This window comes from Musa acuminata, chromosome BXJ1-6 (assembly GCF_036884655.1).
Source record: "Musa acuminata AAA Group cultivar baxijiao chromosome BXJ1-6, Cavendish_Baxijiao_AAA, whole genome shotgun sequence".
NCBI lineage: Eukaryota > Viridiplantae > Streptophyta > Magnoliopsida > Zingiberales > Musaceae > Musa > Musa acuminata.
In genome coordinates, this window is record NC_088332.1 from 13,911,249 (window position 1) to 13,937,573 (window position 26,325).

General features: G+C 38.1%; 3 protein-coding genes across 4 annotated transcripts; 2 read left to right on the forward strand and 1 right to left on the reverse strand.

Moving 5' to 3' along the window:
• The first annotated feature begins 827 nt into the window (after positions 1 to 827).
• On the forward strand, positions 828 to 8,889 carry LOC135676424 (uncharacterized protein At3g49140-like). Its single transcript, XM_065187566.1, has 11 exons — positions 828 to 1,073; positions 1,157 to 1,361; positions 2,594 to 2,696; positions 2,812 to 2,879; positions 2,987 to 3,115; positions 3,207 to 3,332; positions 3,476 to 3,596; positions 3,715 to 3,809; positions 4,187 to 4,339; positions 5,925 to 6,020; positions 8,284 to 8,889. Exons 1-11 carry the CDS (start codon positions 895 to 897, stop codon positions 8,386 to 8,388), a joined length of 1,380 nt encoding a protein of 459 aa, XP_065043638.1. The 5' UTR covers positions 828 to 894; the 3' UTR covers positions 8,389 to 8,889.
• A 4,460-nt stretch (positions 8,890 to 13,349) lies between these two features.
• On the reverse strand, positions 13,350 to 17,465 carry LOC135584063 (F-box protein PP2-A15-like). 2 transcript variants are annotated; one of them, XM_065187567.1, is made up of 3 exons: positions 16,818 to 17,444; positions 16,623 to 16,741; positions 13,350 to 14,166 (listed from the first exon to the last, which is right to left on the reverse strand). In XM_065187567.1, exons 1-3 carry the CDS (start codon positions 17,139 to 17,141, stop codon positions 13,719 to 13,721), a joined length of 891 nt encoding a protein of 296 aa, XP_065043639.1. In that variant the 5' UTR covers positions 17,142 to 17,444; the 3' UTR covers positions 13,350 to 13,718. The 2 variants fall into 2 exon arrangements, with proteins under 2 accessions (XP_065043639.1, XP_065043640.1); XM_065187568.1 differs by lacking the exon at positions 13,350 to 14,166 and adding an exon at positions 14,198 to 15,611 and having other exon boundaries at positions 16,818 to 17,465.
• Positions 17,466 to 20,199: 2,734 nt separating this feature from the next.
• Positions 20,200 to 24,755, forward strand: LOC135676425 (UDP-D-apiose/UDP-D-xylose synthase 2-like). The gene is made up of 10 exons (XM_065187569.1): positions 20,200 to 20,358; positions 20,466 to 20,801; positions 21,045 to 21,137; positions 21,228 to 21,335; positions 23,362 to 23,476; positions 23,559 to 23,692; positions 23,784 to 23,885; positions 23,962 to 24,054; positions 24,135 to 24,270; positions 24,353 to 24,755. The coding sequence occupies exons 2-10, from the start codon at positions 20,505 to 20,507 to the stop codon at positions 24,466 to 24,468; spliced, it is 1,194 nt and encodes a 397-aa protein (XP_065043641.1). The 5' UTR covers positions 20,200 to 20,358; positions 20,466 to 20,504; the 3' UTR covers positions 24,469 to 24,755.
• Positions 24,756 to 26,325: the final 1,570 nt, after the last annotated feature.

A 26,325-nucleotide genomic window follows, 5' to 3' on the forward strand; every position in this document is an offset into this window, starting at 1 on the left:
CATATGAACGACCTTACACATTCGGATGAGGCCAAGCTATACTGACCCTTCAGCCACAACATAAAATTGTACTACAACATCCTAACTTGTCTAGAAGAGTCATGGTGTGAAGATAATGGTGCCATCCCCTCTCTCATATTGACATGTGATTATCATCACAATTTATCGAAAATCATAAAATTTATTTATCATTATATAAAATTGGTATCGTTGCACCAAATCGACTTCATTGATGATTATTATGTCAGATTAGTTATGTCGATGATCGTTGTGCTAGATCAACCACGTCAACAAATATTTAGTAAGTACATCGGTGTCACTTCGAGAGCTTAGGAGTTCCATCTCAACGCATCATTTTCGTATCGATCATTTTCTTTCAATTCGGCTCCTCGACGTCTCGATCGAATCGCGCTTTCGTGTCAGGCTCGAACTTGATAGTGGCATTCATAACTTGACTATGCATGCAATCGACTTTGAAGATAACAGAACTCAAATTCCTCCTCCGTCACCCCCTTCGGAAGGAGGGAATCAGAACTCGATCCTCTAGCATCGCGACAATGAATTGGACCTGCCAATCTGGTAACGCATGTAGATAAGCTGCAATCGGTTACTCCAATCAAGAGAAGCTTCTGGAAGGCGTGTATCGATGGGAGCGATTTACTATCCGAGCACCGGTTTAACACCCTCACATTTTACCCACTTCGGGATACCAATCGGGCCTTCTAATTATACCCGGGTCCAGCGGTCCAAAGCGCGTGCGAACGTCACTCGTACATCCCTCGCGTGCGTCTTAGCCCTCCCCCGTTCCCCCGGCGCGGCTCGGCCACCCATTCTAAATCGTTGCAGATATCCGGTGGAGGCTCTTCAGGAAGGTGGAAGAGGAAAAAGGAGAAGATGCTGACGGCGATGGACTCTGCCCTAGCGATCGGTTTGCTGCCCCGCGGCGGTGCGTGTCCCTCGCCTCTCCCGCCGCGGTCTCTGCTGTCGCTCGTGGTGGGGGCCTGTCGCCGGTGTTCTTGGCGGGGCAAGCGGAGGCTCTTCGGTCGAGGGTTTCGGGATCTTGAGCGCTCCCGGTACTTCTCGGCCGCTCCTTCCCGGTCTCCTCAGTTTGTATCTTCTTTTTCTTGTAATCCGTCGTCTTGGGAATGCTCGCCAGGACCAACATGGATGGCTGCTTTGGATCGTGCCCGAGTCATCCTCTTTCTGCTAGGGTTCGTGCCGCGCAAGGGGATGCGGATTCGCCGACGAGCAACTCCAGACGGCGGTACCACCCTTCCGAGGAAATCGAAGAGCTGGTTCCTCCCGTTGACGGCGAAGAGAGGCGCCTCACGGATGCCGAAACTGCAAGAACCATAGTTGAGGTAGCAACCGCACAACATTTAACCGAATAAGAGAGTATACGAGAATGTCCGTGTGTCAAATAAGATGGATCCTCGTTTTAGATGAAGATAACCTGTACGCTATTCTTTGGGCATATACATTTGGTTGATTAACCATTCAGGCTCATTTCGGCCTTCATCGGCTGATCCTACATCAAAGAGAAGCTATCTTCTCTATTTCACTTGGGGCTCGTTAGATCTGTAAAGCATGCATCTGGATTTTGTTTTTGGTTTCTGCATGTGGGTTCATTGTAGGTTCTTAGATGTAGTTTGGTATTCGATTCGGCTACCTTAACAACTTACATGATTGTACATTCTATACAAAGTTCAACCATTAGAGGCTCTCTAGCTGCTTGATAAATCTGCACACCTATCTAACAGTTGACTTCCAGGGTTTTAGGTGGCACAACCAGGTTAGCTTATGGGATGCATTAGAGCGACCAGCCCAAATAGTTCTTATTTCTCTTTGTTTATATGAAATGTCTTCTTTGGTCGTGTGTCCATTAGTCTTTGATTTTCTTCTTTCTTTTTCTTTGCACTATATATATTCAATCTTTCGTTATTTGCTATGCACTTATGCTACCTCATAACTATTGCAAACTTAGCTTTGCAAGCTGTATCATAACTCTGTTTTTGAATTCAGTTACTTCTCTGTTGTATGTGGCTAGATATGGACGCCTTGCTTTAGCTTTAGTTAGGTTGTTTGTTAGTCGATTGAGACATCTGAATAAGGACTGAGTTTGGGGCCAGTAAATCTTTTATCAGTAAGTTCAGATTGAAACGTACGAGGTCCTCAGTCAACATATATATGTTCAATCTCCTTCACATTAGTGCTACTTTAGTCTTTTAGACCAGCCGGTGCCAACAAACTGTTGGGGAGTACCAATGTCTAATTATTATTTTCTCAAGTAGATATCTAAATGCGGAGCGCTACTTCGTACTTTACATACCTTTATTGCTTTGTGTAAAGCATCCTAACGTTTATACTACACTATTTTGTATTCTTTCCAAGGTTCGGAAATTCCAGTGAAGCTACGTTTTAGTTGGATAATTATCTTAAAATTGGATTCCTATGCTGAAGTCACTCAAATCCTAATATGAACCTAACTGAAGTTAATGCTATGTATTCTTACATGATATTTCTCTAGGATATGTCTAATGATGGTAGTAAGTTTAAAAATCCGTTCATGCTGTGGTGCTCGTGCCATGCACAGGTGAATAGCAAAGCAACTGTCATTTTCACGGGATTTATTGATGAAGAAGTCGATGAAAATATTATTTGGCCTTATGTACCATATTTAACTGATGAATATGGAGGTACACTTATATATTTGTATTCCTTTTTATGTCTTGATATTTATTCTTGGGGGCGGTGTCTTTTTTAATCTTCTTCTACCACTCTCATGAAGTTTCTGTTGCACAATTTGGACAGATATCTATTTTGAGGTGAATAATGAGAAAGAAATTCTGCAAACTCTGATTTCGGACGATAAATTAGTGGTACTCCAATTTTAATTTCTAATTTGGTACTGTTGCCCTTCTTTTACTTTATTTAGTTTTAGATTTGAAACTTGCAATGCTTCAGCTAATATTGATCTTCAGTGCAGCAAGTTATAATTGGGTTGGACAATATAGAAATGCTATCAGAGGTGGAAGTGCTAGGGCCAAGTGATCTTGATATTGAAGTAGAAGAAATCTCAAGTGATGTAGGTGATGTTAATGATGGATATGAAGAGGTGCGGAGACAAGATAACATGCTTTGTTTTGGCTTTTATGCTGTTTTGATAACAAAATGAGGTAGATGCCATTATCATCACTTCTTTGCAGGATGCAGTGGCCATCATCGAAGATGAATTAGATGAACTTCTCTCTTCTGATAATGTAAGTGATTGGACAAATTTGGAAACAATGCAGTCTTGTCATCCAATGTATTTTGCTAAGAAAATGGAAGAGGTATGCAGTAAATGCTTATTTCCTTAATTAACATGATAACTTTTTACTTCAAAGTTTTTTCTACTTCACTGAAATATTTATTTCATATGCATGTGCAAGTTGTCCTGAGCTGCAAGATATTCATGGTTCTGTCTTTTGCTCAGTCTGTATCGAATGTTGATTTGGACTGGATGGATCAACCTCCTGCTAGCATTGTCATCCAAGGTCAACTGAGACCTGCCTTCGCTGAAGAGAGCATAAATATCAAGAAGCTTCCATATAGTGGTATACAAAAGATATGCAACCTTTTTTTTCCAAAAAAATTATGATATAAGGGCATTTCTTAATTTTAATTTCATGTACCTAGTTTCTCTAATGATTGACTTTTATTGTCATCGTGTAGGAGAATTAGATAAGGATCAAAGTCTACATAACGGAGCTTCATTCTACAAATTGGAGATGATTAATATTCAGATAGTTTCTTCGTATGGGAATCAGGCATGTTTTCTTTCAATAACCTAAAAAAGACTAATGTTCTAATAGACCAAAACAAATTGCCCAACCAACACAACCTGTCATTAAAATAAATGGTGTGAGCAACAAACTGGCGGAAGCTCACAACACACTTTGCAATAGAGATTGAGAAAGATAGAGAGATGAGAGAGAGGGATTGTTTAATCAGTGCTAACCCTAAAAAGAAAAAACATGCTGGCCTATCCTAATAGGACGATTTATGTTCTCATGCATGTCCAAACTGGCAAATATCGTCCAATATATACCAGCATGAGCCAAATGTCAATCCTTGGTCAAATGTTCACATTTTGTTTCCATTTTTTAATTCTTATTGAATTTATTCTCATTATGTTGCTTTACAGTTTGAAGTTAAGATTCAAGATTTTCGAGAAGCTCGACCAGATGTTCTTGCACATTCTGCTACCAATATCATATCTCATCTTAAATCTGGTGGGGAAAAGGTCTCACAAGCCCTTAAAATGCTGTGTATGAGGCAAAAGGGTATTCATGTAGAGGTAATGTGGTAGTCCATTTGCCTTCCCTTTATTACAACTGCATCAGCAAGGCCCTTTTCTTTATTACAACTGCATCAGCAATGCCTCCAAAGCTCTATCCAATGGAGTCTAAGACTTCTAAGTTGACAAAGAAAAGTGTCGTTGAATCTTTATTAGACCAACCAACACAATTGAGTCCTATTTGGACTCTAATAGAAGTTGGCAATCCTCAGCTGCTGGAATCCGTTTAACCAGCAGAAAAACCAGAAAAGGGCTTTGAACTGGAGCAAAAAGGAAAGGATGATTACGTGGTTAAGGATATTTAGCTTTTCGATTAGTTTAGTGTATAGTTTTAAGTTTAGGCAATAGAATCAAGGCAGGGTCATCTTTCTTAAAAATTTGCACTTTCCTTGATTTGCTCTCTTTAGTAGACTTCTCCTTTTATTATCTTTGGATAATTGGCCTAAAGGTACTTAGATTTGTTGCTTGGTTAAGTTTTTCTATGCTGCAAAATCATAGTATATCAAGATAGAAGTTTGTAATCAAATGAGACAAGCCATATGTGAATCACTTGATTTGTTGCTGTTATCAAATTGTAAGCCTGGATATAGCCTTGTCAATTATGGCTCTATGTCTCTACTTGTTGACTGAAATATCTCAATAAGCATGTTCTTTCTACAACTTAGAAGCATGCTTGAAATATTTTATGTGGATTCATAGTACGAACATGTTCAAGTTTTAGAAGTTATGACCCTCTTAACTCTGAAAAGCATACCCAGGTTTCATATCGATACAATGTTGTGCTGATGCAGGAATGTTAATTTCAATTATAAAGTGAAGGCCCAACTATGGAATCAGTGCAAAGTTTAAATCTATTATTTTGATTATGTCCTTAAAAGGCATAATTTTATTATTACGAAGAATATAAAAGTTGCTTAATTTTCTATTATATACTGGTCCCAGTGTTCTGTTGCCGAATTGCTAATCCGCTGTACCTTAAGCCATTTGGTATAGTCAGATACCTGCTTATCATTATCTGCTGAAATACCACTTAATCCCATAGAACATCCTGAACAACTCTAGAATACGAATGCACATGTACCTCTTACCTTAAGTTAAATGAGCAGTAGTTATTATTGCTTAACATCAATGAGTGACAAATTTCAAAATTCTTATTTATTTCTGGATCGATGTTAATCTATTATGTGTTTCATACTGCTTATTTTAAGTTAAATGAACAGTAATTATTATTGCTTAACATCAATGGTTGACACATTCTGTAATTGTTATCCATTTCTGGAATTATCATTTAACTGACATTAATCTATTATGGGTTTTGTTAATTTATGAAATTTGATGCTCCATATTGTATGCTGCATTCAAATGTCATGGTTGAATTTTTTTTCTGGACTTGTACTTTTGTTATAGCCGACTTATCTCATGTGGAACCTCAGCTTTCCTGACTGCAGATAGTCTATACACTATATAGGGGTTGTAATGTTGAGTTAATGTACTTGTATTGATTCCATGGCATTAAGATTGTTATGAAATATATTGATTTAGCCACAGGTAGAGACCTAATACATTTTGTACTTCTGTAGTTCAGGAGGCTGTTGTCATTGGTGTTGACAGTCTTGGTTTCGACTTGAGAGTTTGTTCAGGAAGGCAAGTCCAAACTCTAAGATTTTCTTTTGCTACACAAGTAAGTCTATACTCAACTTGAGTATGTTTTTGCTTATTTAACACTCTTTTAAATACTTAAGTATACAAAACTACTGCATGACGATGGACTTGTGATTGTTCTGATTCCTCTGGTGGGAGTTGGTCACTTTTAAGAAAGAGTGAGTGTGATATATCTCTGTGAATACTACAGCTGTGGTCTGTAGTGTAAAACTTAGTTTGCAGGGTAAACTGTATATTCATATTTGAAAGTTATGCACGTTACATCATTTAACAGAATTTTGGAGTGTCTCAATTTGAAAGGGATGTGGATTCATTAATGAGATTTCGTCATATTGAGGTAACGAGTGTTAGCATGTTAATGACACTTTAGGAGGGTTAAATTAGTGCTATAGCAAATTTTAACCGACTTTAAAACTTGATGAGAAAAACACTTATTAGAAACATGACTAAACAAATATTAAATGCAAGTAAGAGTTACGAGTAAAGTGAATGATAATAAATAAGCAATCACGATTGAAAGTTATAAGCAAGAGAAAGAATACAAACCAATTTATAATGATTCGGTTTTCCTAACCTACGTCTACTCTCGATTCCTCTTCCTTCGAGACCATTGACTTTCACTACTAATCTAGCTTCCAACAACTGAATATGAACAACCCATTACAACCTTTCTTTTTCAAGCTTTTTTCTTTTCCCGGCTTATGAGAAAACCTTCACACTCAATATTTTATAAGAGACCTCCTACCTCCTATCATTTAATATCACAACTGAACTTAATAGAGAGGGAGAGACTCAAACAATGCTCAAAGAGAGCTACAACACTTTACAAACTCAGGAATAGATGCTACATCAACCAAGCATGTAAGGGGCATTTATAGCCCCAAAAGGCTTTGAAAATAGAGCCAAAAATTTAAATTCCTGAGATTTCATAGTACAGGTGGTACTATCGCTAACTTTGGATGATATTGCTGTCATAGTATTTGAAACGGAGTCGTAATTCTGGATTCCGATGGTCCTAACATCACCATAGGCAGTATCATTGACGAAAACGTTGACAAAGCACAAACGGTGCTTGTCGGGTGACTTTGGCAATAATACCGCTTGGGCCTGGCAGAACCAATGCCCTTAAGAAGTTTAGGCCACGTGTTTGACCTTCTAACATACCTATTCCGACCCAACTCCAAGCCCAATGATTGCTGTAAACCTAGAATCTATTTCAACTCGATATCGACTCAAATTGGCCAAAATGACCTCGACTAAGGCCTTGACTCATCATACACTTGTTTGAAGCCTTCAGCATGTTGTTCGCTCTTCCGGCATATCATTCAATCTTCCGATAGATCGTTTGAACCTCTAGCACATCGTGTCATCCTCTGACATTGACTTCATTATGACATTCAATGTTTCGACACAGTTTGTGATCCTTTTGGCACGATGTTGAACCTCTAGTACGAAGTCCGTTCTCTGGCATGTCAACCAATCCTTCGACTTAACATCCAAATTTCAACACAACATTCGATTCTTCGGCTCAGCATTTAGCCCTTTGGTGGTCCGAACCTTTGATCGGAGTATTTCCTGTGTCACTTGTCTTAACAGCACATTAATTCATCAATTAATTTTATTATCAATATTTAGGATTCAACAACGAGAACAAAGGTACAATGTACATGTTCATGTTCTAAATTATTGAGATGGGAGCAATTTTCAATACTGGGGCAAGACAGCCCCGGATTCGTGGAAACAAGCAATCCTGTTTTCCATTAATCTATCAATGACTAGATTATCCTTTTCTTTAATTTATAGTCATAGTTGTAATGGTATTCTCCCTTTTATATCTCGATTCCATTTCACAGCCATCTTCACTGGTTCTTTGGCTACTTCAACTTTGGCTTGTTCAGACAACCCTGTTCTCTCCACGTTTATTCATACAACCCTGGTTGTTGGAATTATGTTTCCCTCCATTCCCTTTGTTACATGTCAATATTTTGAGATTTATGGTTTACATTTTGGCATTATCACTCAAAGAAAAGGCCATTTAGTGCAACCAAAATAAATGCTAGATGTAAGTTACATCTAGCAATTAAGTGCAGGTTTGCATTCTAAAAACAGTGTTATACTAATTTTATCTTTATATAATTCTTAATTGATGAGATCGTTTTTCTTCAGGGCATCTGTGTTTCATTCTTGATAGGTTGTTCAATATTTTTCAACTTTATGTATCTACTCCACATTATGGTCTACTGCAGAAAGAGAATTCAACATTTGATTTTTTATATTTCCAGGCAACATCCGAGTTTAGTGCAGAAAGACAACTCAATGATCTTCTATTTCCACTAAAGCAGAAACAGCAGCGATGGCAACAAGCTCATCAGGGAATTGACAGTTGACGCATTTGATTACTGCTGCATCTTTAGCTGAATCACGCATACAACATGCAACAGGATTTTGCATGGGTATCTGGTCATGGGCCATCGATGCATATAGCTTGCATTCGTATGCCTCACCGTCAGAATTGCATGTTGACCGGATTCTTTTAACAGCGAGTCAAACGAACGATAGATTGTTGATGGTATGATAAAGGATGCTCATGCTCAACTTGTCCGAGGTTTGTCTTGTATTATCATTTAGATTAGGGCAATATCATGGTGAAAAAAATTCGCTCTGAGTATAAACGAAGAGCGGGCCTGTGAATTGTGGTTGGAGCAGGCTTTTCTACTTTTAGTATGATATTACTGCGATGTTGGGACAGTTTGTTGATAGAAAGTCTCATCCATTTGTCTGCCTGTGTTTGTGTGTGATCGACAGAAAAGGTGTCTTTTGTATTGGGTGCAAACGTACATGAGGATAAAAAACTCTCTATCTTCTAAGTGCTTGATAAGGCTTCAATATCCTACCTTTCTGTCTGCATGTTTATCATAGCAACCAATTTTGCTCATGCTGTAGAAATTTGATGTCCAAATCCTTTTCGAATGAAATAATATACATGGAAAGTTCATAATTTTTTAAAAGATAAATGGTCAAGACAGAATTTGAACTCATGACTTTACAATTCCATAAACTATCAAGGTTTTTACCTCGTTTGCTTATTATACGCATCAATCAAAAGAAATATATTAGCTAATTTGGTTAGTAAAGATCTTAATAGATTATCATAAAATTTTGTACTTAAATTTTGTTTTAATCATTTATCTTTTAAATAGGAAATTAATGCTGGTTGTTTACTACCTTATATTAATTGATGTGCATATTTAATAATTTGTTATAATGCTTAGTCTAGGGTTCGGTTGCCTAGAGTTAGTGAGTCTTGAGTTCAAACGGTTAGTTTGGCTAGTCCCACATCAGAAAAATGCACCATAAGAAAATCTAATTGTTTACTTTAGGTTTTTCTTATTTAATAAATTCATATTTTATGGCCTAGGAACATCTTCCTAAGGCATTTATAATAGTCCATCTTTTATAGTAGTGATTTGCTTCTCCTATAGGTCAATTGATCGAACCACGTAAATCTGGTGTTCTTGTCGCTTTTATTATTTCTGCTTTCTTGTCTTTTTTGGGTTGTCAAATTATCCATTTGTAAATTTTCTAAGGTTAGCTCTAACAAACTGGTATCAGAGCCTGGTTTCGGAATCTTTTGGCAACGATGATAATAACAAAGATCGTTGTCGAGAAATTTGACAGAAATGTCAACTTCGGTATGTAGCAACTCAAGATGGAGATCATTCTGGTTTAAGACGGAGTTGATTTGGCACTACAAGGAGTTGAGAACATTCCAAATGGTACATCAAAGAAAGATCTTGCGGGTATGGATAAGAAGGCCCGATCAAGCATTATTCTAAATCTCTCTAACGAGGTTTTACGGGAGGTAGTTACGGAGACTACGGCTAAGAGCATGTGCGACAAACTTAAAGCCTTGTATATGAATAGGACAGTGGAGAATCGTCTCTACTTGAAGTAGAGTTTGTATATGCTTCGGATGACTGAAGGTATATCTATGCTATCATATCTTAATAAATTTAATTCCTTAGTTATGGATTTGGAGAATATAGATGCGAAAATTGATGACGAGGATAAGGTTATGTTACTTTTGTGTTCTCTTCCCCAATCCTTTAAGTATTTTCGTGATACTATGATTTATAGAAAAGAAACAATTTCGTATCAGGAAATTAATTAAATCTACACTAAAATCTAAGGAGCAGATAGACAGGGATATCACTGGGGAAAGTAGAGGGAATCAGGCTGAAGGTCTGATTATCAAGGGTAGAACGGATAAAAAGAAATTTGATAGTAGTAGATCTAAATCTAGATCTAAATCCAGACATAGAAATTTGGAGTGCAGATATTGTCATAAAATGAGGCATAGGTTGATTACTTTAAATTAAAAAAATAAATTAAAGTAAAAAGAAAAAATTATTGAGAAAACCACTAAATCCGCTAAAGCTAGTGTAGTAGTTGATGAGAATGTTGGAAATATTTTCTTTGCTACTGATGATAGGACGAGATCTAAAAATGAATGGATTTTAGATTCGGGTTGTTCTTATCACATGTTTCCTAATAGAGATTTATTTTTTACATATGAATCTTATAACGATGGAATTGTTTTGTTAGGCAATAATGTCACGTGTGATGTTGTTGGTAGAGGCATAATCCGAATTAAAATGCATGATGGTATTGTGAGAACGCTCACTAATGTTAGACATGTTTCTGATTTAAAAAAGAATCTCATCTCTTTAGACACCCTAGAGGCTCTTGGGTGTAAATACGCAGCTGAAGGTGGAGTTATGAAAGTTTCTAGAAGTGCCCTTGTTGTTATGAAAGCTTGTAGGTCTGGTAGCTTGTATATTTTATAGGGAACTACTATCATAGGCTCAATTGCAGTCTCGTCATCATCATTGTCTAATTCTGACATCACCAAATTATGGCATATGCATTTGGGTCATATGAGTGAAAAATGTTTGAGCATATTGAGCAAAAGGGGTCTTTTTTGCGGACAAAGTACTAGGCCACTAGATTTTTATGAACACTGCATTATTAGAAAGCAGAAAAGAGTCAGCTTCAATTCTCCGGCAGTTTATAAAACAAAAGGTACTCTTGACTATATTCATTCAAACCTTTGGGGTCCCAGCTCATGTTCAGTCTAAGAGTGGTGTCAGGTATATGTTAACTTTCATTGATGATTATTCTAGGAAAGTTTGGGTTTATTTTTTAAAACATAAAAATGATGTTTTTATAATCTTTAAACAATGAAAGGCTTTGATTGAGAAGCAAACAGGTAAACAGATTAAGCGGTTTCGAACAGATAATGGTATGAAATTTTGTGAAGGTGACTTTGATGAATTTTATAAAAATGAAGGAATTGTTCAGCATCACACTGTTAGGATGACGCCTCAGCAAAGTGGTGTGGCCGAACATATGAACAGAACACTCTTGAAGAAAGCAAGGTGTATGATCTCAAATGCAGGGTTGACAAAGGACTTTTGGGCAGAGGCGATTAATATAACATTTTACGTTGTCAACCGCGCTCCTTCTGCAGCACTTAACTTTAAAACTCCGGAGGAAGTTTGGTCAGGTACTCCTGTTGATTACTCTGATTTAAAATTTTTTGGGTGTCCAGCATACATGCATGTAAATGAAGGAAAATTAGAGCCTCGAGTGAAAAAGTACATTTTCCTTGGGTATGCTTCTGGGGTGAAAGGATACAGATTATGGTGTTCTAATCCCAAATCCCCAAAATTTGTAATCAGTAGATATGTTACTTTTGATGAATTATCTACGTTATCTTCCAAAGAGGAATCTACTAGTTGTACAAATGATATTGCACAGAAGTAGGTGGAGCTTGAAATTGGTAGTTCAGATTCTTTTAAGTCGAACTCCTCTACTCAAAGAATGCCAATAGATGGTCCCGAGTCTTCTAATGAAGATGATCTAGAGAAAGAGTAATATTCCATATCTAAAAATAGACCACGGAGAGATATTCGACTACCACAAAGATATGCAAATTTAGTTGCATATGCTTTGTCTGTTGCAGAAGAAACTAGTGAAGTTGGTGAGCATACTACCTACTCAGATGTAGTTTCTTGTGATAATTCCGTTAAGTGGTTGATTGCGATGAATGAAGAAATTGAATCTTTCCATCGGAATAGAACTTGGGATCTTGTGAAGCCGCCTTCGAGTAAGAAAATTCATACGAAGGACAATCCAGCTAATATCCTTACGAAGCCTCTTCCGGTTTACAAGTTCAAGCAATGCTTGGACTTGGTTGGTGTTTATTGTTAGTGATTGCCCGTTGGGGCATTTGTGAAGAAGGTGGAGCAAGTTTTGTTGGAACATGCTAAGGTGGAGATTGTTAGTTTGGCAAGTCCAATATAGTCCCACATCAGGAAAATCAAGCTTGTTATCTCCTACTTGAACTATAAATAGGGGTCTGGGCTTTGAAGTCAGCTACACCACAAGATAACCTAATTGTTTGTTTTAAGCTTTTCTTGTTTAGTAGTTTCGTATTTTATGGCCTAGGAACATCTTCCTAAGGCATTTGCAATAGTCCATCTTTTATAGTAGTGATTTGTTCCTCCTTCGGATGTAGGTTAATTAATCGAACCACGTAAATCTGGTGTTCTTGTCACTTTTATTATTTCTGCTTTATTATCTTTTTTGGATAGCCAAATTACCTGTTGGTAAATTTTCTAGGATTAGATCTAACACAAACGAATAGTGGTGCAAGCTCGTGTTAGGCTTACTTACACTAGTGCTAATGAGACTTGGAATTTAGAATGAGGATATGCTCTTCCATATGTGGAACGTTTAATTCTTTTCTTTTGAGCCACACTCTTCCCACCACGGAGTGGACAGTGAGATTAATTTCTTACAAAAGCCGGTAGAGCAGAGCCAGAGCCAGCAGTGTTATGTTACTCAGGTAGGTTATCATACGTGCACTACATTCATAAACAAGCGACGCACTAAGAGAGTCAAATATTAGAGAGTGTGTGTGTGTGTGTGTGTCTCTCTCTCTCTCTCTCTCTCTCTCTCTCTCTCTATATATATATATATATATATATATATAAACGAAATCAACCAACCAAAAGTCATCGTGTTGATCATTCTTGGCCATTGAAAACAAGCTGACCTCCATGGGTTCTCTTCTTCCCTGATAGGATGTGGTTCTGATCCAGCCAACATCTACCGGCAATTTTGAAGGCTGGAACAACTTGAAGAACCAAATCAAAGGTGTTCTCATAACTTCAACAATACCTGAGCAAAATAATATGCCTCGCCCACAGCATTTACTCGCAATCGTTGTCCAATTTAGCATCAACTTATGTAGACTGCAACATTCAATTTATCAGACTAACAATTGATTGATAACCATGCTCTATTAATAGTTCTACGAGCAGACTCTTTCCATTGATCCAGATCTCACAATACCACTCTTTCCACCGGTCCAGATCTCACAATACCATATGTATTGTCGAGCAAAGTTTTCACAAAAAAATGCCAAATTTACACATCCTAAAAAAACAAAACAAAAACTCATTTACCTGATTTTATGTGCACATAATATGAGATAGCATCAGGTATAGTAGCAGATTACAGAGCACCGAGAAAAACCAACCTCGACAGGCGTTGACGAATAGGTCCCCACTAAAAGCATTACAGCTATTGTCATGCATCGGAGTCTCTTGGAACAATTAACTCTCATATGTCTGTCTAAAGTCAGTTTAGTTTATAAACTCTTCTTCCCATGTCTCAATCCACTTGGTATGATCGATATAGAGTCTACACAGAGCCCCCCTTTAGAATGCGTGCAGTCGATTTGCTTCATCGAAAATCTCAACTCCACTGTGTCGGAACTAGTGACCACAAAGTCGCCCACATGGTAATCTATCCAGCAACCACGCTTATGGTTTCCCATATCATCTTTTTCGGGCTCATCCAAGCAACATTCACACGAAACTTGCTGACCATCAGAAGTCGAAAGCTCAAATCGTACCGGTTTTATATCCCAACCATGAGTCTGGCCATAATTACATAGACGCCGCCCCAGCCTTTTAAAGAATCTTCCGAGGTGCAGTCTAAATGATAGGCTGTACACTCCAGCAGGGAATGGAAATTTTATTAAGCCATCGACCTCAAACCACCATATTTGTTGAAGATAGGCCACCACCTGGAACCTGCAAACCAAGAGTGGAACATATTTATATCAATCATGCCAAAATTATCAGGTCATCTTGTCTCTGGTCAACGCAACAGTTATTTGCATGCTCAGCAACACAATTGTTATCCTGCAGGAACTCAGTCCAGTTTATTCACTTCTAAAGCTACAGAATGTTTTTTTTTTGTTTGATGAGGGGGGAATTAGGAATATTACTATGTTGACCAATACTCATAGCAACATCGTGAAAAATCTGAATAGAATTATCTAATGCAAATTCAGAATTCAGAGAAAATTTCTCAAATGTACACATGGTTGCATATAGAGGTAAGCCTCCATTGCCTATATTTTCTCATGTACAAATGGTTAGGAAGGATTGTCAGTGTTACAATATTACCAAAAGAACAGGAAACTATTAGCAAAATTGGTTCAAATTGAATCATGGATGAAAATATCAAATCATCTGTTGAGTAGGTTCGAGATCATTTAGTTTCGGTAGCCACCTTGTCAACCTCAAATTCAAGTTTGTAACTAGTTGAACAAAAGGTCAGTGTCAAGTAAAACTGGTGCCCACAAACCCAGAGTTGTTGAGTACCCAGTAACTTATTTTTACCATTAGTCAATGTCAACCACCAAAACTCAGTAACAATGGATGCATGTTCCTACCTGGTCAACAAAGTGGGCACTTCAAGGAAGGTTGGTGTGATCATAGGCCATGAACGAGATAAACACTGTCAAGAAATTCTCCTTAATTTAGCCACCATTTACAACTAATTGTTGCTACATCCCCAGCTAGGAATTGAAAATTGACATTTATAGCATCCATTTTTAAGTTGAGGTTCTTATAAAAAGCATACATTCTCAGTGACATCCAGACAATGATACTTGCAATTGGTCACAAGCTTTTCTTTTTTTGTGTGTGTTCCTAGCGATGGGTGATCAGACCACACCTGGGGGAAGTAGCTCATCATGGAGGACTAAAGGATAATGGGAGAACAACAGGCCACACCAAAGGTTCGAACAGTCGACCTATGGAAAGGGACTCGGGTACACACCACCAGACTAGCTGGTTGGGTGTCACTTACAAGCTTTTCAGACTAAGTCCTTCATGGAAAAACATAGATGGTTCACGCCTTAAACAAGATAAAACAAAGAAGTGATGTCTTGTCCCCCAAAATACACATTTTTTTACGATTAAACAAATCAGAACTGTTTAAATTTAACATTCTTCTGTATGGCAGATGAACTTCATCATCTTTTCCTGCTCTGCCACAGTGCCACATCAAGCTACAGACTTCCAAACTAAAATTGGCATAACCTAACAATATTTCTGCATAACCCTTCAAAGTTGGACACCAGGCAGGCCTAACCAAATGCTGTACCAATTTAGCAGCCTTCGAACTTGAATCCACAGCGCTGCTATCATGCCCACCACACCACCATCTTATATAACTGCTACTGCGGCTGCGGGCAAGGCATTTCATATATTACCATTGCCGATCACATGATACATCCAAAACAAAAATACTTGGCTCTTAGAAAGAAAGAAGGCATTGCTACGGCCAACAGGAAGTGTAACCACATAAGTCATTGCATGAGTAAGATGAGAGAAAGGATTACATCCTAAGACGAGAGAAGCTATTGTACATTAGAAAATTTTCCCCAAGCAGCTTGATTCAACTTCTTTCATTTCCCTTTTATAAAATCTTGCATTCTTCTGGTTTCCTTCATGTCTTGGAGAAAAATCTAATCAGCTATTTCTACAGCTTTCTACTTCAACAAGCAAAGGTAAAAATGCCAGCATTAGAAATTATGTTCAGGGATGCAGTGAAGTAAAAAGGTTTCAGACATTAGAGGAGAGAATACGTACAAGGCTCTCAAGTATTCGGATTTATATCTAGGGTTCAAGCTAACCAAGCAAAGTCAGACAGCTACCAACAACATCTACTGATAAAGAAGAGATGTTAGTTTCTAGAAGAAATTTGATAAGCACCGGTCCTCTTGTTATTTTTATTCACCAAACAAGCTTCCCAATGAGGTTTTCGAGGTTCAATTCCCAGATATTAGGGAGAAAAATAGCTGGTGCTCACCGCTCTTTACCTTCTAAAGAAAAAAATCATGTACATTTTTCAGTTTTTACAACTAATTCTCATTCAAGTCAACCATCGTGATAACCAACTGAAACAGACATATTTCCAATTTTTCTCTTCAAATGTGAACAAAATCATTGTGGAAGGAAGGCTACATGTCTAAAAATTCCATTCATTATGATATATATATATATATATATATATAAAGGTGTAAGCACCTTTCGAGCAATTCAACAAAGTATTAAGCCAATGAATTATATATGTGTGCATTAGGAGCGCAGATAGAAAGAAGGCCACGATTTTAAGGAGATAAAAAAAACTGGAACAATATAGATTCTACTTTGCCCTAGATTTATCACTGGACAATTCGAGGTTTAAATCACACCTTGATTCTTCGGTGGGAATCCAGCTCCAGTATCGCCGGTCCTCAATCCCGGTAATGGTCATGCCCTTGGCGGAGACCGACAAGCACACTCCACCGGTGGCTCTGTCTAGCCAGAGCACCTACGGGAACAGGGCAGGGGCACCATCAAGGCCAAGCGATCAAGAAAGGCAACCGGGGCAACAAACAATGCCATACCTTGGTGCCCTCGTCAAAGGGGATAGGGCGCGATAGGAAGGCGAAAATGTCCTTCTTCTTGGACAGGGGACTCCGGTTGCTGACGGTCTCGGGCGGGAGCAGAGACAGCAGCTGGGGGTAGGTAGAGGGCAGCTTGGGCTCCCACACAGAGTCAGAGGAAGCGGCGCCACGAAACGCGCGGTTGAGGCGTGCCAGGTTGCAGATCTCGGGCGGGGTCAGGTACGTAAACACACAGGCCACGCAGCTCTCCGGGATGTCACCCAGCCCCGGCCCGCCGGACCCGTCGCTCCCGGCCTCCGTCAAATTCGAGAGCGACGCTCCCATCTCTCCCCTCCCAACCTCTCCCAATCTTATCAATCGACCCTCCGCCACGCGCCTCCTCCCGCCTCACGGGGGATGGGGGTGAGGCAAGGAGAAGACGGTAATTCGCAGGGACGTCTCTCTCGCTCTCTACGTAGAAGGCGATCAATCAACCTGGTCGGAGGAGGAGGCCCTCCGCGCGGCTCGCCCGCCCCGCTGCCCGACTGCTATGGCTGTTCCACGCGATGAGATGATGGTGCTCTTATAGCGCGGGTTTCGTAGAACCGCCGCTCCGCATAGATGACGAAGTGCGTGCTCTTCTTGGGAGCCGTAACTGTCACACCGCCATTCGGTGACACCCTTTCACACACAGATCAACGAATTGTTCCTTCTCTGTCTCTCTCTCTCTCTCTCTATATATATATATAATTGACGAGTTGAGGTAGTGGATACAGTCGTGTCTTGTGGTCTCCCCACGGGACGTTGATTGATTGATTGATGAGGGGAGGAAACAAAGTTAATGAGCACACGAGAGGAGATAAAAGTCGTTGGTGCTCGTCGAGATGTTAAGCCACCAAGAGAGTTAGCTTAGGAGATCACGTAGAGTTACCGACTGTAGGATCGACTTAACAACTGTGTCACTCCGAGCGGGTCTGGAACCTGTTGATGTTTGTGATGAGAAAAATAAAAAATAAAAATAATTATTAAAAAAATTTATTGAAGAAGAAATAAAGAAGTTTAAATACATTAACATGTTTCTCGTAATTATTTTTCTCGATCGTTTTCTTTAAGATTTTCTCATATAGTTAAAGAAATCTTATCTTCTATCAGTTTTCAGATTCAATGAAATAATAATTTATTTTTATACCCCTTAGGAAAGATTAAATCATACGTTAGAAATCTCTAATCCAAAAAGGAGATTCCTTATCAAGAAAAAGAAAATAATAAAATCTTATTTAGGAATCATGATGTCTTGATATCACGTTAAGTAAAATCTATTAAACATCCCTAAAATGTAGCTGCAAATGTTTCACCTGAATTCTGAATCTACATAGTCACTCGCTTTGCTTGTATTGTATAATGCTAATAGAAAGCCAACTCATTCACAACTCCTTATATGCAATTTTTAACTCCTAATATGAAACTAATAATATAGATAAGTTGATACGTCAAAATCCAAAGTCAATCTCAATTCATCGACGTCCACATTGGCGATCACATCACCAACCGCTTTAAATTAAATCTATTCCACTATAAATATTTGGAGTCTTTTACTGGGGAATTAGACTTATTAATTACCTAAGTTATAATTTACAGTTAATTTGAGGGTCATGAAGTTCGTATTGACAACAACCCGATTTTGCAGATCGAGCATTATATTCAAGAAATTTGCTTCCTTAAATTCAACTCTAAAGTATGGTTTTCCGTACAATTGACCAGATTGAACCCATTTTATCATATATGATGAATAGGAAAAAAAAAAGAAATATATATATAAATAAATAAAATTTCTATAAATTTTCCTACACCTGTATCGTTTCTATACCAATTTGGTTTTGCGTTAGCGTCTTCCATTATTTAGAGTTTTTTTATTTATTCTATAATATATTTTTCTATTTTTTATAGTATTATTTATAATCTCTTTAATTTTATTTTTATCTTTTTTTTTTCTCTATAGTCTTCCCTTATGTATATTATTGCCAACGTCGCTCTTCGATAGATGATGATATTTTTTGGATTTTTATAGAATATACATAATAAAAAATATTAATTTATTATTTATTATTTTATATCACCTCTGATAATTATGAAGAGGAGGAAGATGAGATTATATAAGATAAGGAAGATGAAAAAAAAGGAAAAAAATATTATAAATAATGAGTAAATTTTTTTAAATTAAAATTAAGTTATAAATTATGGATATATATATATATATATCTATTTATAAAAAGATAATTTAGAAATATTTAAATATTTTGATATAGAATTATAAATAACAAAAAATATAAATAATAATCGCCTCCATTTGTAGGAAACCCACCGCTGCACGTGGACGGCCGGCGTCAGTCACGGGTGTTTCCCCACCTTCCGTCGCTTGGGTCGGGCTCTTTCCCGGTGGCGACGATTTTTCTAAGCCCAACTAGTTCGGCTGCGCTTTGAACTCCGATCCACGTCCAGTCTGTCACAGCATTTATAATTGAAGGAACCAATAACTGTGTCACTCCGAGCCGACCCGCCCGAAAACGTGGTCTGCTCCTCGTTCCGCTCACACGCATCAAGTGTCGGTGACCCCTGGAATGCACGCTTCGTGGCTCCTCGCGCTTAGGCTGTCGGCCGTGCTCTGAGCTGGCGTCGCCCCCACCATCTTCTTCACGTAGCCTGATGTAAACAGCTGAGGCGATCATCAAAAATTGTCCAGGTAGTACGTGCTTCACTGGCAGTCACAACAGCAATTGCAATGTTTCACCAAAATTAACATCACTTTTTTCCTGGCACGATTTCTCTAAAAAAAATATATATATCTTTTCGAGCTTTTTTCCCCCTAATATCTTCCGTTTATATTTGTTTTATTTGATGTATTCATCATCACTTTCATCCTATCGCTTTAATCCTATCATTTTCGGCCTATCATGATTATCTCTACAATCTTATCATCATAGATGAGACATCACCTTCTCATTCCATGTATTAATTTTGTTCGCCTAATGGGATAATAATAAAAAAGTTAAAATTATTATTGTAAATATTATCTTATTATTGACCTAACCATCGATTGAGATTTAACTGTAATAAACGACAAACATGATGCTCTATTTTTAGATATTTATAAGATCCTTTTATGTCCATATCAAAGGTTTTAAGTCAAATTAGAAGTAGTAGAACGGAGATAACTACAATAAGACAAAAACGATGAGCAACAAATAAATAAAAAATAAAAGTATCATCCCAAAAAAATTTAAAAAAATATTTTTTAAAGAAAACCATCAAATTTTATTTTATTTTTCAAATACCGAATTATTAGCTATAATAATAATTCGAATGATAATACTAATGAAAGATGAGGGAGAGGAGTGAAGAGTGGAACATGATGCGCCGAGTGGTGGGTGGCGTTTAAATACTGCCCACACACATCACCCTATCGCCACACAGAAACATCCGACTCTCCGCGCTGCTCGCTCGGGATCCGTCGCTCCTCCGCTCTTCCTTCCCATCGCCCCGCTCTGCCCGCTCGCTTTAAGGGGTAAACCGTGCTCCTGCATTCCCTACTTTTGACCCCCCACCGACTTCGTTCTTTGTCTTGATTCTTTCGAGTGTGGTTTATTGTTCTCGTTCCGTTTCTTGGTGCAGATCCCGTGGATTGAGAGGGGTTATTGACGGGATTTGGGGATGGCAGCGGCTGCGAGGATGGATCTCGACGGGAACCCGATCTTGCCGATGACGATCTGCATGATCGGGGCCGGGGGGTTCATCGGGTCCCACCTCTGCGAGAAGTTGATGGCGGAGACGCCGCACACTGTGCTGGCCGTTGACGTCTACAGCGACAAGATCAAGCACCTCCTCGACCCACCGTCGGCTGCGGAGGGGCAGCAGGCGCGCCACCCCTGGGACGGCCGGATCCAGTTCCACCGCCTCAACATCAAGCACGACTCCAGGCTCGAGGGCCTCATCAAGATGTCAGATCTGGTTCGTCCTATCTCCACACCAAGATCTTGGTTCAGATATTAGCATTTTGTTCTTTGCCCGCTCTCCCTTTTGATCTACCCCGACCTGGGCTTTCCGGTTGTCGTTTCTCTACTTCTTTCTCTGTACCGGTGTCTGTTGTGATCTGTCGTGTAATGGTTTGAACGGGTCTTCGCTACCGTATGTTGTCTTGTTTCATAAAGAATCCTGATGTAATCTTTGTTTTCATCTCTTTTTGCTTTACAGACGATCAACCTGGCGGCAATATGCACCCCAGCGGATTACAACACCCGTCCACTGGACACCATCTACAGCAATTTCATTGACGCTCTCCCAGTTGTAAGATTTTGGGTTTCTTGGTCTCTTTTCTTCTGTTTGGCTTTTCAGACCCTTGGTGTTCGTGTGACCTCTTGAGACATGGTTCTGCAGGTCAGATACTGCTCGGAGAACAACAAGCGCCTTATTCACTTTTCCACTTGTGAAGTGTACGGGAAAACGATCGGAAGCTTCCTGCCGAAGGATCACCCATTAAGAAAGGTACTCATCATATTGCATTCCTTGAGCCACAGCATTTGCCTCAAGAGATGACAAAACACATGAGGATATCTTTGATAATTAAGAGATCACAGTTTGGGCATATCGAAATGCTTGGTCCTGTCTTTTATATTTGACTTTATGGTACTATATTACCGGACTTTGATGATACCAGACCAACTAATTTAGAATGAGATATTCAAGGACAATAACTAAATCTTTCATGCTGATACTAGTCATGATGTTGATAGTTTCTTTTGCAAGTGACAGATATTCGTTATTTTTTCACTATTAAATAGTTGTAACCAAGATATAGCCTGCTGCTAGTGAATGATGCATGATTAGATTTTTTTTTGACAAATAGATTATATGTCTGCAATTATATGTTTGTATATTTTTAATATATATTATCTTGTGACTTCCAACCTCAAAGTCTGCATATATATATGTAAATTTGAAAAGTATTTATATGCCATTTTCAGTTTTATAAACTATACCATAAATTATTGGCACTGGTAAAATATAAGACTTATTGCATGGCTGAAACTTGCATATAACATTTTTTTAAAAGCCTTAGAATTGTTGTAGAGACTCTTAAACCATATCTCAAATTTGGAAGATTATTGTATGATATAATAATGACAAAGAATGAGATGACAGGGTTTGTGGGAGAAATATCGGTGGATGTACTGTGCTTATTCTTTGTTGTTGTGAGAATGTGAAATATTGAGTTTGGACCTTGTGCCCATACTTGTGAGAGAAGCCTTGTACCCATACTTAGAAAAGAGGGGAAAATTGTCTACAAGAAACCCTAGAATTAAAACATTCATGGCCCGTTGCAGTAGATTATACATATTCTTGAAAGTGTACGAGGCTTTGTTAACTTTTAAACTCTATAATCAAGGAGCCTGATACTTGAACGTTTCTCTGACTTGTAACGTATGTTGTACTGTAAGTTCATGAAAGTGAAATTAGGGAATGATAAAATTGTCATTGACTGAGGATGATCTCTGGTAATAGTGAACCACTGATGTTCATTGATTAGTAAGAAACCATGCTGAATAGCTTACACACTTCTTGTTTGGTTCAGAATGGTTGCAACATTTGGAATAACACAATGCATTATAAATGATCATGAAATGTTCTACCGAGTTAGATCACAATTTTTTACATAATCTTTCAGTGGCAATGCTTGGTAGGTGCATGGCCAATCACAGCAAATATTACACCATTTTCTCTCTTACAATTGACTTGTATGCTCAGTGATACATCCTTCTCAGATGCATCTTTGAGAATAATCTATGGTAATTCCTTTATTTTTGTTATTCTTTACCCATGTGTTTGTGTAGCTGAGGTTACTATTCTGATCTGATATATATTAATTATATGGAGAAAGTTGTGGCCTCAAATTCCTAGTCTCATTGTTAGTTGAATTACTTATGTTCATTCTCCATTACGAGTTGGAATGGTTGGAACTAACCATACAACATATTTTTTGTACTCGATCTAATTAATTACTTTCTACTTATGTATGGGCGGTGAAGTTACTGTTATTAGTTTAAAATGTAAGGCACATTAAATTTTTGGAATAATATAATGAACAAGCGAATGGATATTATAACTTATAAGAAGCACTATATTTGTGCATTGAGTGTTGTTTTCTAATGTTCATCGTGGGAGTTGGGATGCAGGGTTTTGGAAGTTAACTCTGTCTTAATTTTCATGTGCTTAGAGATTCAACAAGCTTTTGTCGGATGAGTTTGTTTGGTCTAGTCATTTTTTTCAGTGAACCTACCTTCTTTAGGAAATTATTGGTTCATTATTGGATATATAATTTCAATGACTTATAGTCACATATGATTGATGTTGCTACTTGTTTCTAATTTCCTTTCTACATAATAAATCATGTGCATGTTGTGGTAGCTATAGTGTTTAGTCTTTGTGATACTGCAAATTTCCAAGTATCTTTCTTTTCGAGTTATTTTGTGTTTTTTCCATTCCATTAATAAGAATGTATGTGATCCAATAGGAGCCAGAGTTCTATGTGCTCAAGGAAGATGCCTCCCCATGCATCTTTGGTTCTATTGAGAAGCAGAGATGGTCTTATGCATGTGCAAAGCAACTTATTGAGAGGCTGATATATGGTAAATTTACTTGCTAAGTTTCTATAAATGCAGTAATTTTGTAGTGATTCCTCATTCTTATATTTATATGGATCATTAAAAGCTGAGGGTGCGGAAAATGGTCTGGAGTTCACCATTGTGAGACCTTTCAATTGGATTGGACCAAGGATGGACTTTATTCCTGGAATCGATGGTCCTAGCGAGGGTGTTCCGAGGGTTTTGGCATGCTTCAGTAATGTATGCATCACAATACTCTTGTTGAAGGAGAAAAATGGCTATGCTGGCCTTTGTACATTATGAAGATCACTTAGTGTTTCACATGATGCAGAATCTCCTGCGCCGTGAGCCTCTGAAACTTGTTGATGGCGGTCAGTCCCAAAGAACTTTTGTCTACATCAAGGATGCCATAGAAGCTGTTCTCCTGATGACCGTGTGTATTTTTCTGTTTCCCCTTTATCTATCTTGGACCATTGCAGTGAAATAAACACTGTTCTCTACCTCTATAGGAAAATCCTGCACGAGCAAATGGCCATATCTTTAATGTTGGAAATCCTAACAATGAAGTCACCGTAAAGCAACTTGCAGAGATCATGACACAGGTATGTCAGTTGATTATCTAACATGGGCAAAATGCAAATGTTTGCCAATTTTTCTTATGTTTATCATGTCTCGTCTGTAGGTGTACTCAAAGGTTTCAGGTGAAGCTCCTTTGGAGATGCCCACACTTGACGTGAGTTCCAAGGAGTTCTATGGTGAAGGATATGATGACAGTGATAAGCGGATACCTGACATGACCATAATCAATAAACAACTCGGTAGACTTCAATTACATCAATTGGTTTGTTCATTTCCTAGACTCAAAGCCAGACAAGATTATTAATGATGTTGTCAATCCAGGTTGGAACCCGAAGACATCCCTCTGGGACTTGCTTGAATCAACGCTGACCTATCAACACAGGACCTATGCAGAGGCCATCAGGAGGGCAATGGCAAAACCTGTTGCATCAAGCTAAGACGCTCGGATTAGATTGGGCACTGCTGGAGCCTATCTACCTTATCCTTTTTGAAGGTTAAATACGTTCTATTAGCCAGTTGCATAATATTTTCTGTCGGTAGTTAATATCGAGCTCTATGACCCATAAGTTTCCCCTGTTTTTAAGAAATTTATTTACTGGAGAGGAACTCTAGGAACTGTTTGTATATGCCATGGCATCATTGCGATGTTCCCGGGCCATTTCATGTAAAGCATTGCACTCGTATTCCATTTTATGATTCATCGGCACGAATCATTGCAGACGCATGATTGTTTTCTGCATTTTTGCTGGATCAATTCGAAGCGTACGTGCAATCCAATAATTTCCCATTGTTGAGGCTCATATGCATCGTACTTCTTGTCATTTGTAGTGGCTGTTTCAGATGTTATCACAGGGTTGCTTCTGGTGTGACGCATTTTATCATCTAGGTGACGGTCGTTAGTTGATGTCCTTGGAAACATTAGCTTCTTATCACAGAGACGCATCGGCCATTGGAGCACATCCGACGGTGTCCATGATTCAAAACAACCCATGCGGCTTCGAGAAAAGAGAAATGTCCTGAATAGTAGTACGAACCATTCACTATGCTATCCATAACATATTGTCATAGGGTCATTAGACTCGTACGAACCCAACTGTGATTCGAAGCATTAAAGGTTGGCATCAATTCGACTAAGAAAATCTACTTACTATTTAAACAATAGGATTGACATAAAACATTTATAAGATATTTCTAAGTATATATTTCTTATCATGTTCCATCCTATTTATAGGACATAGTAGTAACTACCTCATTCCACCATGTCACTTATGATTTAGGTATAGGAACTACTAGATCATGGGTCACTTTTTAAAACATATCTATAACTACCTAAATAACTACTATGAATCGATTCTCAACACTTCCAATTGATTCATAGTTACATACATCGATTTACGACATGAAATAAACATGCTTTTGAACTGGAAGCGACTTGGTGAGGATATCTGTAACTTATTCATTTGTTCCACAATACTTCATTGCTATGGCTTCACTTGCTACAAGATTCCGGATAAAATGATAGCGTATCTTTATATGCTTCGTTCTTCCATGAAATGTTGGATTCTTCGTCATTATAATTGTGGCTTTGTTGTCACAAAATATTTCCGTTGCTTCTTTTTGTTCTTGATGAAAATCTTCAAGAAGTCTTCTAAACCATATTTTTTAACAAGTTGATGATGTTGTGGCTACATATTCTGCTTCCGATGTCGATAACGCAGTTGTTTCTTTCTTTTTTAAACTCCAAGATATAGCTCATGATCCGAGGCTAAAAATATTACATGAAGTACTCTTTCTATCATCTAAAGCTCATGCTCAATCACTATCAGTGAAAACAAATAATTTACATTTAAAATTATGAGAATACCAAATACCATAATCTATAGTTCCAACGATATAACGCAGAATTATTTTAACAGATCCGAGATGATGTTTGCTTGGGCTCTGCATAAACCTGGATACTACACCAACATAGAAGATAATATCTAGTCGAGTATGAGTTAGATAAATCAAACCACCAACCAAACTTTTGTAGTATCTTGCATTTGTGTATCATCTTTAAGTTTCAATTTCTCATCTACATTCATGTGTGTTGTTTAAGTTTCAATTTCTCATCTACATTCATGGGTGTTGTTGTGGCTTTGCAATTAATCATATTAGATTTTTTGAGTAGATATGTTACATTTTTTTTTTTGTGAAATAAAATTTTCATTTGATCTTTGCTTCACTTCCAACCCAAGAAAATAGTACAGTAGACCTACATATGATATTTCAAACTTATTCATCATACACTTTTT